At 41.3% G+C, this 18,023-nt stretch overlaps 1 protein-coding gene across 1 annotated transcript in view; it reads right to left on the bottom strand.

Moving 5' to 3' along the window:
- HIVEP1 (HIVEP zinc finger 1) overlaps positions 1-18,023 on the bottom strand; it is a 146,145-nt gene that overhangs the window by 16,564 nt on the left and 111,558 nt on the right. Inside the window, 3 exon segments of the mRNA XM_047797240.1 lie at positions 9,816-9,917; positions 14,653-14,828; positions 15,553-15,686. Of these exon segments, the coding sequence (XP_047653196.1) occupies positions 9,816-9,917; positions 14,653-14,828; positions 15,553-15,686 (412 nt within the window).

Here is an 18,023-nt window from a genome sequence, read left to right as displayed (position 1 = left end):
TCAGACATTAGCCAAACGGCAGTCATATCTGCCTTGTTCATTAATGGCATGAACACTTCTTTATTTTCACTATAAATCTCAAGACCTGCCATGGTTTTGGACTGTGAGTGGAAGTTTTTCTTAAAAGGAGTAATAGTATTTTCCATAAAAATCCCAGCGACAAAACCATATTCTACAGGTTTCATTTAGAAAGAATTTCATTTAGAAAACTCCACTAAATTTCTTTTAAGGGTCAGTGTGATCTAGGTTTTAAATCCTGTGATGGACGGAACGCCCTCTTCCTAAACACGTCATCCTACGTCCTTAACCTCCAAGGAGAATAATGTGTCCAGTTGTGCTCTGCCACACTGAAGGGCCCTCCCAGTCTGGCAGTTGAGGGCACATGTTAACATTCCCAGCGCTGAAGCCCGGCCGTCTGTTGACAAAAACATTCTTTGGATCAAGGCATGAAAAGCAAATAGCCGGTAGCATGATTTTTGACACAAAGGGCAAAAAGGAAAAAGTATTTACTGACACCCCAAGAACACAGGGACAAAATTCCTGAACCTATACAATTCTTCGTGGCAAGGCTGCAGGGGCCTGTGCAACTGGCTGGAGGGCTTAGACTCTGCAGAGGCACCTACTATAATTACAGCTCGAGTTGCCGGTTTTCAACGAAATGGAAACTTCTTTCGGAAGTCAAACGTTCACATTTTTAATGACTGCCTTAGATAAATTTTCCCTGTGCTTCATTCAAAATAAATGTCTCCCAACATCTCTAAATTTATTCCATTCGAAAATCAGAACAAGAACTCATCTGCTTCTGCTGAAGGATAAAGTGGGCAGCTGCATCGCCTGCTGTTGCTAAGGGAGGTAAGAATCAAATACCAGGGGTCTTTGGTCCCTCATCATGGCATCTTCGCACTGACCTTCAGTGAGCACTTCATCAACTGGGGAGCATGCACCTTTCGCTGGAGAAAGACATTCTGGGTATTGAGTCGGTCGAGAGTACAGAACGGGTTTAGAATATTCAAAAGAAAAAGATTGAAGATACCGCTAGGAAAAGAAATACTGTAGATAAGGACAAAAAAACCTAGGGTAAACCTATGGTGAAAATAAATAAAATAAAACAAGGCAGATATAAAGGAATAACTACATACTAACACAGAATCAAAAGACTTGGACTTTCCCCAGAAAACCAGAAGCTGACCAAGGTATTACCAAATGGTTTCTCCTGCAGACCTAAAAACACCATCCTTAGGTTTCTGGGTGCTACTCCGAAGTCTCGCATTTACAATCAGATCACCCAAGGGACGTCCTTGTGGGTTTTTTCTCTTTAAAAAATTTAGCCCACTTCCTAGATGTCCAGCATAATCAAGGTTTAAATGTCTATAGTAAGATCTCGCATATCCTGTTAACACTGACTTAGGTATGTGTGGCTTTCATAAAGGTGTGCTGAATCGAACAGTCCTTTTTTTTCTCTTCTTTTTCCTGCTGCACCTGCAACACACGGAAGTTCCTCGGCCAAGGGTCAAATAGGAGCTGCATCTGTGACCTTCACCACAACCTGTGGCAATGCTGAATTCTTAACCCGCTGAGGCTGGGGATCAAACCTGCATCTTCACAGGGACAACACTGGGTCCTTAACCCACTGAGCCACAATGGGAACCTCCTAGTGGTCCTTCTTAAGCAGATGTAGGACTTCATTTCTTTTCTTTTTTTTTTTTTTTTTGACTTTTTGCTATTTCTTGGGCCGCTCCTGCGGCATATGGAGGTTCCCAGGCTAGGGGTTGAATCGGAGCTGTAGCCACTGGCCTACGCCAGAGCCACAGCAACGCGGGATCCGAGCTGCGTCTGCAACCTACACCACAGCTCACGGCAACGCCAGATCGTTAACCCACTGAGCAAGACCAGGGATCGAACCCGCATCCTCATGGTTCCTAGTCGGATTCGTTAACCACTGGGCCACGACGGGAACTCCAGGACTTCATTTCTCACATAACTACCTCGCTGTTAATGTGACATGTGAAAGTGGCTGTCAAAACTACCTGAGAATTTTATTCAGTATCTAGAGGAGAGTTAAGGTCGCAAATTGTCATACTGATCAAGACTTGAAGTTTCAGTGTCCTGGTTTCCTAACAGACATGTAGCTCTTGAGTCTGGCTATTTTTCTTTAATCACTGTTTAGTATTTAGCAGGCACCTGTAATCTAGTAGCATAATTGAGAAATTCTGACTGTGTTTAGGGACTCCTAGGTGACAGAGGAGATTCAGTTGAGAGGGTTTGCTCAGTCATTTTAAACCCGCACTCTTCATCCAGCAGACCAGGAAGGGCCTGGATAACTGCAGCCGCGAGGGCGGAATGAAAGGCATCTGAAACGCCACTGGAATCACCACCTTTGGGAATACAGGTAAGAAACCACCGTGGCACCTACCGCGGGCCAAACCTTAGCGTTTTCCTGCGTGTTTATTGTAGACACGCGGCAAATGGAATCCCAGTGCGGCTTCTAGCCGTGTACTCTGCCTAATACCAGAGTTAGGTTAGATGAAATAAGAGGACGAGAGAGGGTATCACCGCCCCCGGAGGCCACAGCAGCATCTGATAAAACTGCTCACCGTTAAAGAGAAAAGACAGCAGGTTATGTGGGAAAAGACCCTACTTACACAACGCAATTTTATCACTTATTTTCACGTATTGGAAAATGAAAATATAGGAAAATGCGGAATACACTCTCAGGAATCTTGAGATGGCAGCTGAGTCTCGGAAGGAAGCGCAGCCGTGAGCCTGAGCCCTGGGGAGGGGGGAGAGGTTCCTTGTCATCTGGGAGGGGGCAGGGGGAGGCCCTAGCGTGTCCGACCCCTAGGCACCAACCAGCCTCCGGACCCTCGGCGTCCTTCTAGCAGATGGACACTTCAAAGTTTAAAACTGGGATACTTGAAAATATTTATTCTATTTTTTTTTTTTTTTCCAAAGTCAGCCACTTCTCCTACGACTAATACATGGCTAATAACTTGTATTTTTCCTTGGAAAATGAAGTTGATGGTAAAATGAAACACTTTATAACATAACACTGCTACAACTTATAGCATGGGCAAGGTGTTAAAACATACAGGGAAACATTAAGGTAGGAAAAAATCAAGTCCTTATCTTTTATGACAGTCTATTCTGCACTTTTATGACCGTCTATTCAGGGAAAGTTCTACACCACAGCGCTGCTAAGTCAGAGTAAAAAATTAGTTTCAGGAGAAATAATGCTCTCTAATCTAATAAACAAAGAGCAAGATTTCAAAACAAGCGACTATACATTTATAGATATACATACAAAACTGGATGTCACAAGGGAAAAGTCTTATCAGACTTTCCACCCAAACCTGTAAACTCTATCTGGTGGAAAACAAAGGATGCTGAAATACTGAGGTGCTCTGCTTATAAAAATACCCTTTCAGGGAGTTCCCGCTATGGCACATTGGGTCAAGGATCTGAGTTGTCTCTGTGGTGGCGAGGGTTTGATCCTGGCCTGGTGCAGTGGGTTAAGGTGCACAGGTAGCAGCTACGGCTCGGATTCGATCCCTTGCCAGGAACTTCCATATGCTGTGGGTGTGTCTCCTTCATCAAAGCAAAGCAAAGCAAAACAAAACAAAACGCTTTCAGAAAAAGATTTTTGCTCTGTGTTGTTATTTATTTTCATTCTTTTAGTCATTATTGTTTAATTTTCCACTACAAAATAAAACAGCAGTGGCAGAAAGGAAAAACAAACAAAGAAACAAAAACTCAGCAATGAAAATTCCAGGGACACAAACGAAAAGCCTTTTACTGGATTTGTTTCCTTGTTTCACAATCTTTGGAGAAAATAATCCGATTAAAGGTCAGATGTATATGGGACTAATGAGGCCAATGGCTTTAAATTACTTTACATGATACCAAAAAAAAAAAAGTCAGACTTTGTTAAAGGAACATGCTGAAACGCCCCCGCGCAGTGTGACCTGTCCCCAGCCCCTTCGCCGTGGGCGCCCCATCCAACTCCCTCACCCCGTCCCACTTACACTCCCAGTGCCTGGCCCCCTCTCCCCACCTCCGGGCTTCCGCCCAAAGAGCTCCCTCCGTCCAGAACGCCTGCCTTCACTCACCCTCGTCACAGACCACAATCTATGGAGAAGCAAATCCTTCCCTTCCTCCCGTGGACCCTTAGTCAGCCCTCTGCTACCAAGTGGGCCGTCACCGTCCCTCCCAGGTCCCAGCAGCGGGACGTGAGCCCCGCCGGGTCTGCGCTCACGCCGCCCTCACAGCCACGGCCGAGGAACTCCCGGCGCAGGGACGGGGACACAGTGAATAGAGGCTGAGGTGCTAAAAAAAGTGACTCAATCAAAAAGAGAATAAAAATAAAGCCTTCTTCTCTGGATCCACTAAGAAACAGAACAAGTTTTATCAATCTGGACACACTGTTACTATAGAGGAAAAAATGGACTCATCAGAATAACTTAAAATACCTTCCAGTCTTCTGACCTAATAACCAAGAAGTAACAAATCAACTAATTAACACCATCGTCACTTTGACAGTACCCACACTGACCATGGCCAAATCATGGAAACAGGATAGGTAAAGGCATGAAATATTGTTTAACTACTATTACATCTATTCAGTTGTAATGAAGGACCTGAGTGGAAAACTAATACATCAAATTCTAAAAATAACATCGTTGAATCATTTCCTGGCATATTATAGGTCATTTTTTCCAGTCATTCATTCAATCAACAACCATTTACTACCTACTGCGTGACAGCTACCATGCCAGCAAGGGCTGGAGATAGAGAAGTGAACACAGGAGATCCCTGTCCTGAGGCCTTACTTTCTAGTTGAAAGAAACAGATAAATACACACACACAGCCCTGCCCCTGGCGGCGCGAAGTGCTACATGGGAAAACCAGGATGGGGCAGGGGCGCTAAGCCACGCTGGTAGCAGAGAGTGGGGTGCTTTTTTTCTAGGAGGAAGTTCAGGAAGGCCTCACGGATGAGGTGAACTTGAAGGCTGACTCTGCATCTGGGGGAGGGCGTCCCAAAGAGGAGAGGAGAGGAGGCCCCCAGACAGGGCCTCGCTGGTGCGCCCGCGCCCCAGCAGGCAGTCAGCGTGGTCACAGCCGAGGGAGCTGGGGAGGAAGGATGGGAGCGGGGTTTCAGAGCCGGTGGACAGGAAGGTGAGGGGGCCGAGACTCGTGGTACAGCACACCGCTGCTCTGCACGAGACAGGAAATCGGTGGACAGTTTTAAGCAAACTAATGACAATTTTTAAAAATCACTTTGGCTGCTGTGTTGAAAGTAGTCTGTAAAGAGGCAGGGGCTGAACCCTGGAGACCAGCCAGGCAGCGCTGCAAGCAACTCAAGAGGAAACCAGGGCGGCCTGGACCAGGGCTGGGTGGCAGAAAGAACCAAAGGTTTTCCTGGTGGATTGGAGGCCAAGGACATCAAGGAAGACTTCCAGAGTTTTGGCCTCGAAGCTGGGAAGATGGGAGAAGAGCAGAGGAGAAGCGTGCTTCTGGGAGGTAAGGGGTAAACCGGGAGTTTGGGGCAGGTGACTCCAGAGGCTTTGCAGACATCCCAGTGCAGATGGTGAGGAGGCAGGCGGGGGACGTGCGCGCCTACAACCATCAGCATATAGATGGGATTTAAAGTCGGAAGACTGGGTGAGACCACCCGGGGGAGGGGGGTATAAACAGAGAAGAGATGTGAGAGCGTGGCCCTGGGTACCACACTGAGGGGCTGGAGAGATGAGGAGAAGCCAGCAAGGGAGCGTGAAAAAGAACACCTAGTAGATTCCAGGCTGGGGTTAGGCTAGGAAGCAGTACATCCTTCAGATCTGCAGCATTACACGCTGCGGGCCTCTGGGCTTGCCCCTCTAAGAACACAGACAACTGAAGAACTGCCAAGCAAGACCCCCTCTCTAACTATCAGCCATTTAATGGAGTGAAACTTCTTCCCAAAGCATAATAAGATCCAACCGTAGGATAGTAATCAAGAAAACATAAAGACAGTGGACTACTATCCAGGGCCTCAAATGAAAATTCGTACAGGATCAGACACAGTTAAGGATGTGCAGAAATAGAAACTGTTGCCAGATAATGATTTATAATGATAATGCAGAATTAACTCTCTAGGCATCTACATACAAGGTGGCACTGTTGATGTGAATTTAGAATACACACCTAAAACCACTGTACGTTAAATGAGATGAAAGAAAACCCCACGTCCAGTTGGTGTTTGGCCTCTGGGACTGAGAGTGGCTGGCAAAGGTGTGTAAGGCGAACTGTGTGTGCCTAATGTGTAAGGCCTTACCTAGCATTTTTTTTTCCCCCAAAACTATGCTGAATTTGTGAAAAACTGGAAGCAAATGCGAGACAGCATTTACCATCATCAACTCTGGTGTGAATATATGAATGCATGTGAGAAAGCTCTTTGCAATCTTTCTGTATTTAAAAAAAACCCTCAAAATAGGTTTAAAAGCACAAAAGACAATAATAAAGGGAAAACAAGGCCATTTGTTTAAAACAACAATGTCTGCTACATTTATGCCTGCATTCCAAATCTATCATAAAGCAAAAGTGGAGGGGTGTGTTTTGTTGGCTAATATAAAGAATTATGAGGTGTCTGGTACGGCTAGCATTTGGCAAACTCTACCTATAAGCTACCATTTACTGTTCAATGAAAACTGTGAAAAAAACTTTGAGCGCACTACCAATAAACATAGTAATAAAAAAACAAAGAAAAACAGGTAAAACTACCTAGTTTCATCAGAAGATCGCAGCTGAATTAGAAAGTGGGCTATCAAGTTTGAGTTATAATCTAAGACCTGGTACCACCGCTCTCTGGAATGAGATGAAAAACAGCAGGAAGGAAGGGAGAGGTATACAGGGCCCGTCAGTCAGCCAGTCGAAACAATGCAAGAGCATTAATGGAAACTGTACGCAATTCTCCCGTGTAAATTCGGGACATCACACTCTGCTCCTTGACAACTTAGAAGATTCTACATACATTTTATTTAATTTTGATGAGACTCATCTTCTTTTTTTTTTTTTTTTGCCACTGTGTGCAGCACCTTGATGTCGGAATCTTGGTTCCCAAACAGGGACTGAACCTGGGCCGCAGCAGTGGAAGCACCAAGTCCTAACCACTAGACCACCAGGGAACTCCCAAGACTCATCTTCATAAAGAAGTAAAACACTTTATAAAGTATTATAATAATACTTTTTACATTTATTCATTTTTCAGAAATTAATATTTCATATCGTATCCTCTACTTTGGGCCTTTTCTAATCTATGTGTAATATACTCATTGAAATCGTTACCCATTTTTCCTAGCTTTTTAATGCAGAATTGCTCAACACAGAGGAGTTCCTGTTGTGGCTCAGCGGTTAATGAACCCGACTAGTACCCATGAGGACGTGGGTTCGACCCCTGGCCTTGCTCAGTGGGTTAAAGATGTCGCTTTGCCCTGAGCTGTGGTGTAGGTTGCAGATGCAGCTCAGATCCTGTGTTGCTGTGGTTGTGGTGTCGGCCAGCAGCAACAGCTCTGATTTGACCCCGAGCCTGGGAATCTCCATGTGCCCCACATGTAGCCCCAAAAAGACCAAAAGAAAAAAAAAGAATTGCTCAACATAATAGCAATGAAGCAAATAAATAATACAGAGGGATTTTTTTTTCACTTGAATAGTTATAGTAATTAATTTCCTGCATGGTTTAAGAGCATAAAATAAATCAGACTATTTACATCGGAAGAAATTTATAAGTCAATTAATTTTATTAAATGTGTGTCTTTAAACAAAGACAGCAAAACACAGAATTCAATTCCTAGCAATTGAAAAATCACCTTTCAACAAATATGTTCCCAGAACAATAAGTTACACATATGTCAATTTGATATATACTTTTAAATCCTGACTTTGATAGCCCCAATATGTATCAAAGCACCAGAGTGGCTGTAAAACATTAAACAACTTCTTATTGTCTTAAGTTTATGATTCTCTTTTCCTTCTATTAAGAATACATCAGTTTATTCCCAGATATTAAAATAAAAGCAATCCTTTTCTTGTGCTTAAAATACTAAATCATATCAACTGTAGCAGGTAAGTTATGAGTCACTTCTCCTGAATAGTTAGGAACAAATTCAGGCTGATTCACTGAGTGTGTTACTGGTTGCCAGGTGGAATTAAAAGCGTTTGATTGATTTACCTATATTTTCAAGGATATCATCACCCTTTTTCTTTTGAAATTTTTTCTACTTCAAATTAGTACATACTAGCTAAAACACAGCAATCAGGTTAATGTTTAATTTACGGTATTTTTCAGAAAAACAGTAGGACAACTTTTTTTTCTTTTGGCCATGTCCGAGGCACATGGAAGTTCCCAGGCCAGGGATGGAACACATGCCACAGCAGCAACTGGAGCCACTGTAGTGACAATGTCATATCCTTAACGTGCTGCACCACAGGAGAACTCCAGCCTTTTTTTTTTTTAGCTTTTTAAGGGCTGCACCTATGGCACATGGAGGTTCGCAGGCTAGGGGTCCAATCGGAGCTACAGCTGCTGGCCTCCACCACAGCCACAGCCACAGCCACACGGGATCCGAGCCGCGTCTGTGACCTACACCACAGCACACGGCAATGCCAGATCCTTAACCCACCGAGCAAGGCCAAGGATTGAACCCTCAACCTCATGGTTCCCAGTCAGGTTCGTTAACTGGTAAGCCACGAAGGGAACTCACAACTTTTTTTCTTTTTTGAAAACATATCATTTTTGTTGATAAATTCTTAGGTTAAAACAGAAAAGTCTTATGACACTCCTATCGTCTGATTAGTTAGAACAGATGAACAGGTTTATTTCCCCTCAAAATTGTTTAGAAATCAACACTTATATTTGTTAACATTGTTAAGAAAACAACCGGTTAACTTTTTCAAAATAATAAACATTTCGGGGAAGCAAACAAATATTTTATTCCACAAATACTTCTGGGGTAGCTATGTGCAAGGCACTGTGTGCTGAGGGCTGTGGGTGGAGTAAATATTACTTGGGCATCAGTTCTGCTCATGATGTGCTTGAGAATCTCAGCAAGGAGGGAAGGGAAGCATGTAAATAATTCCCCCCCCCCAAAAAAAACAAAAACAAAAGCTAGCCAGAAAGGGATTCAATGCTTTCAGAGAGCAAACTCTGACACATGACAGGTGTTGAGAAAAGGGAAAAACTGCTTCCCACGAGGGGTGTGGGAAGGGAAAATCAGAGAAGGCTTCATGACAGCAGCAGATCTGAGCTAGATCTCGAAGGGCAACAAGATTTCGACCAATGCAGATGCGGGGGCACGTCGTCGTGGGGATTGCGGGCAGGGGCTTGAAGGGAGGGTTGGATAGGCAGAGAGCTGGATCGGGGTCATGTGAAGCAGGCAAGTAGAGCATTAAGGCAGGTGAGAGAGCGCGATGAGGGATAAGGGGAAGAAGGAGGTGGACATCAGATTAGAAAGGATGCTGAGGAAGTTAGGTCAAGTGGCTCGTACCTTATCTGGTAGGCGAATGCAGAGCAATGGAAGACGCGGAGCAGAGGGAACAGTGTGGTCAGACACATGCTTCAGGAAGAGGAACTTAACATCAGTGGGGAGAGATGGAAAGGAAGGAAGACAAAGGAAAGATGGGCAAACTGGTTAGAAGTCTATCGGGTGCTATAAATAAGAGGCAATGCAAACAGGACCTGAGCGGTATCAGTGGGAGTGGAAAGAAGAGTATGGATGCAAAAAAAAAAAAAAAAAAGAGAGTACATTGTAAATAGCATTTATGAAAAATATGGAATAAAGCCTTACCTGATTCTTCTGTATCTTGTTCATCTATTAAACCTACTGAGACGCCTAAATCCACACATTTCTTGCTATGTGTCTTGGACTTCATGTGTTTTGTCAGATTTCCTTAAGGGAAAAGAATGTTTACTAAGCTTACATAGTATTATTTTGCTATTGCAATTGTCAACACTGGCAAATTCCATTCCTTTTTCAAGTGAAAGTACAGATTGTGGTTATACAATTCTAAGGATTAAAATTTGCTCAAAAGGAAATATTGATATCTATGTTATAATAACTTTGTTACTAGTAGTAATTTCTCTTTTTCAGATTTCTCTCCTCTACTTGGATAAGGTCTACTTTTGCCCTGTGGTTTCTATTCTCTAATCCTTCTTTCTTAGAACATGTTTTATACACACTTCATTGAAAGTCCCTTTCAGACGGCACCGTAGACCTCTGGTTTCTGAATCCTCCAACCATTTGCGTCTGCTGGCTTTCCCTCATAGTACTTTGTTTCCTCGCAAGCGTTTTAGTTTTTATTGTAATCGTATCTTTAGCAAGATTGCTTTCCATGGATTCTTAAGTACCCTGGTTTGTAGACACATCTCTGGACCCTTAACCATTTTACAGCACTAATTCTGAATCAGTTTGTGGGGTTTTTTTGGCCTGGTAGCTTTTTCCTCACATGATCCAAAGTCACTGGACAAGGGATGCAGGCTCATTTCAGAGGCCTCAGACTCTATCCCAGGACTAACATTAAACTCCCAGGCCTGTGGGCATATATTTGGTTTGACGTCCCCATGGACTTTTTTCTTTTCTTTTCTTTTCTTTTAATATACTCATCATGCTAGTTTGTAGTTTCTTCTTTACTTCTGGTATACCTGGGGATTTGTCATTCTAAATTTCAAGCTTGGCTATCTATTACTAAAAACTAGAGTTGGTTGTCATTGTATTATAAATAGTATTTCTGTGCGCTGGAACGTGAGGAAGAATTTCCTGCATTAACTTCACTTCACCATATTGACTAAAAATCTCATGAGAGTATTGTTAAAGGTGTGTTTGCTCTGGCAGCTGGTATACCGAGCTCTGTAAGTATCACCAGGTTAACTGGGAACCACTGGGCACGCTGGTCCCCAAGTGATCATTAATGCAGAGGGAGAGCTCAGATACTCTGGATGATATCCAGCAGCCTGAGTGGATAAGGCCACACACACACACACACAAACTGCCAAGAAGGGAAAATCGTCTCTTTTGAAAATAAGCAAAATCTTAAGTGCTGAGTTTGGCGAGCAGGGGCAAACTGGTACTTGAGAATAAACTTTTAGAAGAGCTAAACATGTCACAATCGTTGATTCAGATTTTGAACTTGTAGTACCCGAAGGACTTACGAAACTGCTATATTTATCGAACCTCGATTCCACTAAAAATGAGCTAGGTCCCTGGAACTGATCACGCCCATTCAAGTGAATTCTTGCACCAGACAGCACGCACGGCATCCTGGAGCTTGGTGCTCACGGGGTTCAAGTGTAAGAGGGGCCTGGCCCAGGTAATGTTTAAGATCTATCAAGACCTGACCTCCGTGATCTACAGATAATGCCTGGCTTAAATGACTTAGCCATGTCTGACATTTGCCTTAAATACACTTAAAAAATAAAACATAAAGCGAATATGGAAAACCATTAACAATTATTCAAAGATGATGGGTATACTGTGTTCATTATACAGATACCTACTGTTCTGTACGCTTCAAATTCTTCACATTAAAAAGTTAGAAACAGGAGTTCCCGTAGTGGCTCAGATCAGTAAACAAATCTGCCTAGCATCCGCAAGGACACAGGTCCATCCCTGGCCTTGCTCAGTGGATTAAGGATCCGGCATTGCCACGAGCTGTGGTGTAGGTCGCAGATGTGGCTCGGATCCCACGCTGCTGTGGCTGTGGTGTAGGCCAGCAGCTACAGCTCCGATTCAACCTGGGAACCTCCATATGCCTCAGGGGCGGCCCTAAAAAGCAAAAAAAAAAAAAAAAAAAAGGTTATAAACAAGAGTTTGTCCATCTTACTGTGGCTAAATTTCCACTAATAAGTCAAAACGCTTTCTAGTATAATGACGATATTAGAAACCAAATTACAGAGTCCAATAGCGGTTCTCTTTCAGAAAGCTTTTGTTTCCTAAATGGATAGCCATAGACGGTCATTTGCTTTCTAAGAAGTTAATGTATCATTGTAACTAAGCAAATTTGGGAATGTAAGTTTTCAATAAGCACATTTTCTCATAACTTGAGCTATTAGTTATTATTAATCAACTTAAATAATTTAAAATAAACAAAACAATTTGCATTTCAATATGCAAAATACAAATATTGAAATGCAAACATCCCCTGGCAATGCTGTAAACTTCGTGCATTGATTTAACAGATACATCTTCCAACAGATTTAATAAACATCAATCTAAATCTTCCGGAAAGCATGAAAGATTTTGTTTCTGGGTTCCTATATAGCTATATAGAGTCCAGCTTTCTGTGATATAAGTGGGACTAAATCTTGCAGAGATGCAACCTTATTGTATATTTCCTGCTCACTGACCTTTAAAGCAGAATAGTGAAGACAAATCAATTATTTAAAATATGCATTCATAAAATAAGCTGAGAGGACAAATGATGAAGTATAGACTTAGAAGCAATACCATCAGAAGCATCAATTTCTAGTGGGACAGATCGTTCCTGGGAAAGCAGGATGCTATCCCTGCAGACTCTTATTTCTATAGCAGGCTGCTGCATCCCTATCACTTTCCGTTAATAACCAGACACAAGGAATAAGAAGTAGACGTGAACTGGCTATAGGACAACGAAGGAAATCGCAGTAGGGCAAAATCTAATCTAAAAAGAAGTCTGCTATTATTTAGAGACCTTTAAAAGGTGCTGTGGAGTCTGTTCTGCATATATTCACAAAAGGTAGACTTCCACAGGGAAGCGGACCAAAAAGTGAACTGCCATGCCGAGAACAGGGAAGTACTGAATTTCTACTATTTCCTTCACCAGTATCCTTAGCTGGGGCAGCTCTCTTCAAATCAGTATTTATCACATAATTCCAATGAATTATCTGACAAAACAAAAAACTTAATATGAATTCGGATATGCAGCATATTCGAGAAATGAAAGACATGAAAACTGCCAACATACACTGCTCACTCTTCAAGGGTCGTTATGCCCTGTCCACAATTTAATAAACATTTATCTAAAATTTTATGTGACGTTGTTTTGAGTTATTTCAGAGGCTTGATACTTGACGATTCATATTTTTCTTGGCCAGGAAATATCTGTAGTTTCATTTGGTTTCCCGCACAGAAGTTTTCCTTCCTTTCTTGCCCTTATTTTATAAATATACTTAAAAAAAAAAATCCTGATTCCCTTTCCTCCTTCTACTGAGAAATACACATATTCTACATTACACCTTGGATCCTCTTTTATTTGGTAGCATCATTCTGTACCTGGGAATCTTTTGTCTGTGATGGCGGCCTATTTAGCAGATGTTTCTTAACCACAGAATCAAATAATTCAAATTATTTAATAGATATTTCTTAACCATAGCATCAAAACCAGTGTAAAAGTAGTATATTGGGTTAAAAGACAAAGCACTTAACCCTATCAAAGCCTTCACACAAGATCAGGAAAATCAACCTGAAATGGACACTCCAATTTCAAAGGAGGTTCTATACCACAATCAAAAAATGACAGAATTGGGGTTCCTCCTGACTCATGACTTCTTGGGACTTTTTAGAAATATTCAAGGCTATATGAAGAATAGTTTTGGTGCCCCCCCCCATTCTTGTTTCAGGTACTACTGGCATTTAAGGAGAGTTAATTTGAAGCCATGTTGTTGCTATATACTATCTCTTTAAATGTCAATAAATATTAGCCAAAAAATGCAATAAATTTTGCTAAAGAACTGATCAATCTTTAACACAAAAATCACAAATATAACCAATATAATTAGAAAAAAACAAATGTTAAGTAAAAAGGGATAAAAGCAGTTCTATAAAAAATTATCAATTAAATATTTTTCACAAATAATTTTATGATTATATTGCTTTATGTTTGAGAGATTCTTACTTTCTAAAGGGAAGTATATGAAATTAAAATCACAAACAACCAATTTTTATATAATGATTCATGAACAGGGAGCCTAACAGAGAAAGCAAACATTTATAATAGTATATTCATTATATGTAACAGGAAATTTTTAAAGGGTAAAATTACCTTAAATAAAAACATAGAAAGTATACAGGAAGAGTACTAAATATAATTTTAATCACTAGTTCTGAGTTCCATAAACATTAAATAGTACAAAAGTTGAAAATTTTTGAAGCTGAAATTCAAGTGAATTTGGGTTTTAAAAAAGCTTCATGGAAAAGAAAAAGAAATGGCTATGCATGCCTAAAATTAGATAATAAAACATGAATGTAATCAGTATAGCTTTACTATAGTTATTAATTTTTTCTTTAATCTTTTAGCACTGAAATGCCTTTACGTATATGATCATGAAAACTTCTTTTTCTTCTTTAGCCCCAAAGTACGTATTTTTGCAAATATATTAGTCATCATATTATGCAACTGTAATATGGGGAGTGAAATAAAAAAGGGCAGTTGCTCCTTTTCAAATGTCATATTTATTACATAGATCCTAAGAGTATGTAACTAAAAACTTTGCCCTAAGAGGTCTAGAAACAGAAGCCAAGGATGCTGACAAGATGTAATTTACATGAGTCTATTTAAGCTACTGCAACTCTGGTCAGAGAATATGTAAAGTTGGGCCTTTGCTCTACTCACTCAATGCACATAAAAAAGGACCATGAAGCCACCTCGTACCTTTAGTCTTAAAGGAGAAGTTACAGTAAGTGCAGTGATATGGGCGGACATCAGTATGGGTTCGTATGTGTTTCTTTAACATACTAGGTTTCTTACAACGGATTCCGCATTCTTCACAAATGTACTTTCCTCTTCCCCTGCCTCGGACATACACATACTCTTCATTTGATTTGTATCTAATTTAAAGAAAAAGAAAACAAATAGGGCAGTTGGATACTATGTCTTTGAGAAAATACTGATGACTAAAATTCAACCTAAAAAAAAAAAAAAAACAAGGCACGGTTTTTTATACTCATCCATATACACTTTATGCACATGTAAGTAACAGAATATTCCAGCTTTTCACATTAACCTGATATTCTAATAGCTAATCAAACAACTTTATTCAATACCAGGTTTATTTTAAAATATTTCTTCTAAGTCACTGGTTTAAAAGTTTTCTTTTTTGTTAAATTCAATCACAACAACTATAAGTACTGAAATATTTCTGAGCTTCATTTTCACGACAGTTGGCTTTTAGGATTTGTTTTTCTCATAAGCGAATTCACAAAATATATCAAACAGGCAATGAATGAACTTATCTCTCTTAGAGCAAAATTTCCAGGCCATTCTTTATTGCAAATCAATGTGAAATCAGGGTCCACTCCGTTCGAAACCTTAGTGCTTAGCTGCCTCCTAGAACCTACAGTCTTTCCTAAATAGTTATTGTCTTCATCAAAATAGAATTATTTAGCATAATATCTAGCATAAACCTTTGCCATGAAGATTCCGTTATGAAGCTGAAAAACCTTGCAACATTTATAGAAAATCAGCACTCTTAAGACTTCATTCACATGAAAGCAAATGTACATTTAAAAACTAAGTTTAAATGTACATTTAAGAAGTAAAATTTGTACTTGCCCTCCATCAAATATTTTAATTCTTCTCGGTTCACTTTTGATTAAGGAATTTTCTTTATCTTGCTCACTGTTAATTTCAGAGGCATCTTTATTGCTGAATTCAACTACTGTGGACTTTTGATTACCTAATGCTCTCTGAAAGGGAAAAAAAAAAAAAGAGAGACACTAATTTAATAAAACTGAAAACACAAACATGCTAATGTTTCACTTGGAAATTAAAACATGGCAGAGCACAGCGTATACGGTTACCTTAATGGAAGGCATTTCAAGGCAGTAACAGCTTTCAAGGTCATTGCTTCTTTTCCTCCGTTAACTTTACTACAGATGCCTGAATCATAGCAAACTGGTCAATCCAGTGCTATTTAAGATTCCCACTGCAGTCCAGTGACACCCCCAAATAATGATTCTACAAACCCCCACCTCGTATTCCATGAGTTTTTTGGGAAGTTTTTAAACAGACTAAATATTCTTTCTTATAGCTAACCAACAGCTTATACGACAGTTTAAGCACACCTGCTCAAGAGTTTATTCTTTGGAGATGGAAAGAACTAGTTACCCCTTATGTCATAATGTCTCACAATCCTAAAAACCATGACCTGCTGCCCTTCAACATCAATGCACTGTGACGTTAAGGCAGAAGCCCAGGAGTTCCCATCATGGCACAGTGGAAACAAATCCGACTAGAAACCATGAGGTTGCGGGTTCGATCCCTGACCTCGCTCAGTGGGCATTGAGCTGTGGTGTAGGTCACGGATGTGGCTCAGATCTGGTGTTGCCGTGGTGTAGGCTGGCAGCTGCAGCTCTGATTAGACCCTTAGCCTGGGAACCTCCATATGCCATGGGTGCTGCCCTCAAAAGACCAAAAAAAAAAAAAAATGCAGAAGCCCATTTCCCAATATTTTATTCACCCCTTCTATCATTATTTTAAACCATAATTATGTTTCCTCTCTCTGTCTTCTCAAAAGTTCGTGAACACTGATAACTGTGAATTATAGATCAAACCAAAACTTGGGTCTTGGCCTGATGCTAAGTAGAATCTCTAGATAAAGGCAATGAACATCAGAATGACAGTGTGTGCTTTTCCTGCAGAAACACTACAGTGACACCACCTGCTGATGTTACACAACCACCTTCTTCACAGCCACTTTTTTCACCCCGCGGCCCCACCTGCTCTCACAGATCCTTGTGGGGCAGGCAGCACAGGTAGATCACAGCCCAGTGAGGAAGGAAGGCCACGCTCAGGACTAAGTCACTGGTCCAAGGTTTAGAGTTAATAGCGAAGGCTCAAACTCCAGCCCTCTGGCCAAACCCAACACAAGGCCGCAACTTTTCTGATCAAGGACTTCTTTGTTACAAACTTCCTTCAAAAATGACATCACTAAGCAGACAGCTATGGTACAGCAATGACTCCTGGGAAGGCCCTGTCCTTATAAAGCCAGGAGTAAAGAAAAGTTGCTGGCCTGAGTGTCTCAAGAAGGTGGTAAGAGGAGGCAATGACCCTGACGCTGACCCATGCAACTGTCTCCTCTTTAAGGCAAACACATCAGGTTTCCCCACAATTTGGAGCACACGTGTGCAAGTGCGCACAGACACACACACACACACACACACACACACACACACACACGTACGCACGTACACGCAGGCACTCTTTATCTTTATACCTTTAACAGTAATCTTATCTCTTATTTTTTTCTCAATACCAAGTTCCCACTTGTTTTTTGTTCACTTTCTTGCTAAATCTGGCTTCTATTATTCACCAATGAGCTAAATGCCAAAATCTTTATTATTTCCTTCCTTAGTCGATAAACTTGACTGTTCCATGCATTCTATGTTGCTGACACCTCGTTTCTCTTAGAAACGTTCTGTACTTTAGCATCTATCTGCTCTTTTCCATTCTGAATTATTACTTTGAATTACAAATACACCAACATTTGGGTTGTGCGTTAACCATCAACCCAGTACACAGTCCTCCATGGCCACTTGCCCCTATGACTCAAGTCTCAGTGGTATTAGAACTATTCGATCCAGATACCATGTTGGAACCTGTGTTTGTTTGAAATCTTGGCTTGAACGAGTGTCCTTAAAGTACCTTCTTTCTTGATCTGTGTGATACCACTTTCTCCTGGCTTTCCTCCTTCCTCTTTGAACAAGCTCTTCTGGTTTCCTGTGTGGGCTTTGTTCATCCATTCAACCCTTTAAATAGTAGGAAATCTCGGGATCCCTTGCAGGCCCTTCTCTCTCGAGGAACCTCATTCACTGTACCTGGCCCGTCTCCTCGAGTAAGCTCATTCATTGTACCCCGGCGCCTTCTGCCTTGACCGCTCTCCTAGCTCCAGCTCTAGATGTGCATTTCCAGAGGCTTTTCCCCCTGAGGCACCTGGTACTGAAGGAGAGTCAGTCACTCTCCACAGGCACTTCAGGAACAGACGTCCAGGAAGCTCTGTTTAGACTGTCATGCTCAAGCCTCGT

Source organism: Phacochoerus africanus, chromosome 9, assembly GCF_016906955.1.
Source record: "Phacochoerus africanus isolate WHEZ1 chromosome 9, ROS_Pafr_v1, whole genome shotgun sequence".
In the NCBI taxonomy this organism is placed as follows: Eukaryota; Metazoa; Chordata; class Mammalia; order Artiodactyla; family Suidae; genus Phacochoerus; species Phacochoerus africanus.
Note: the sequence above shows the minus strand (reverse complement) of the source record. Positions and strands in the feature narration are given on the sequence as shown.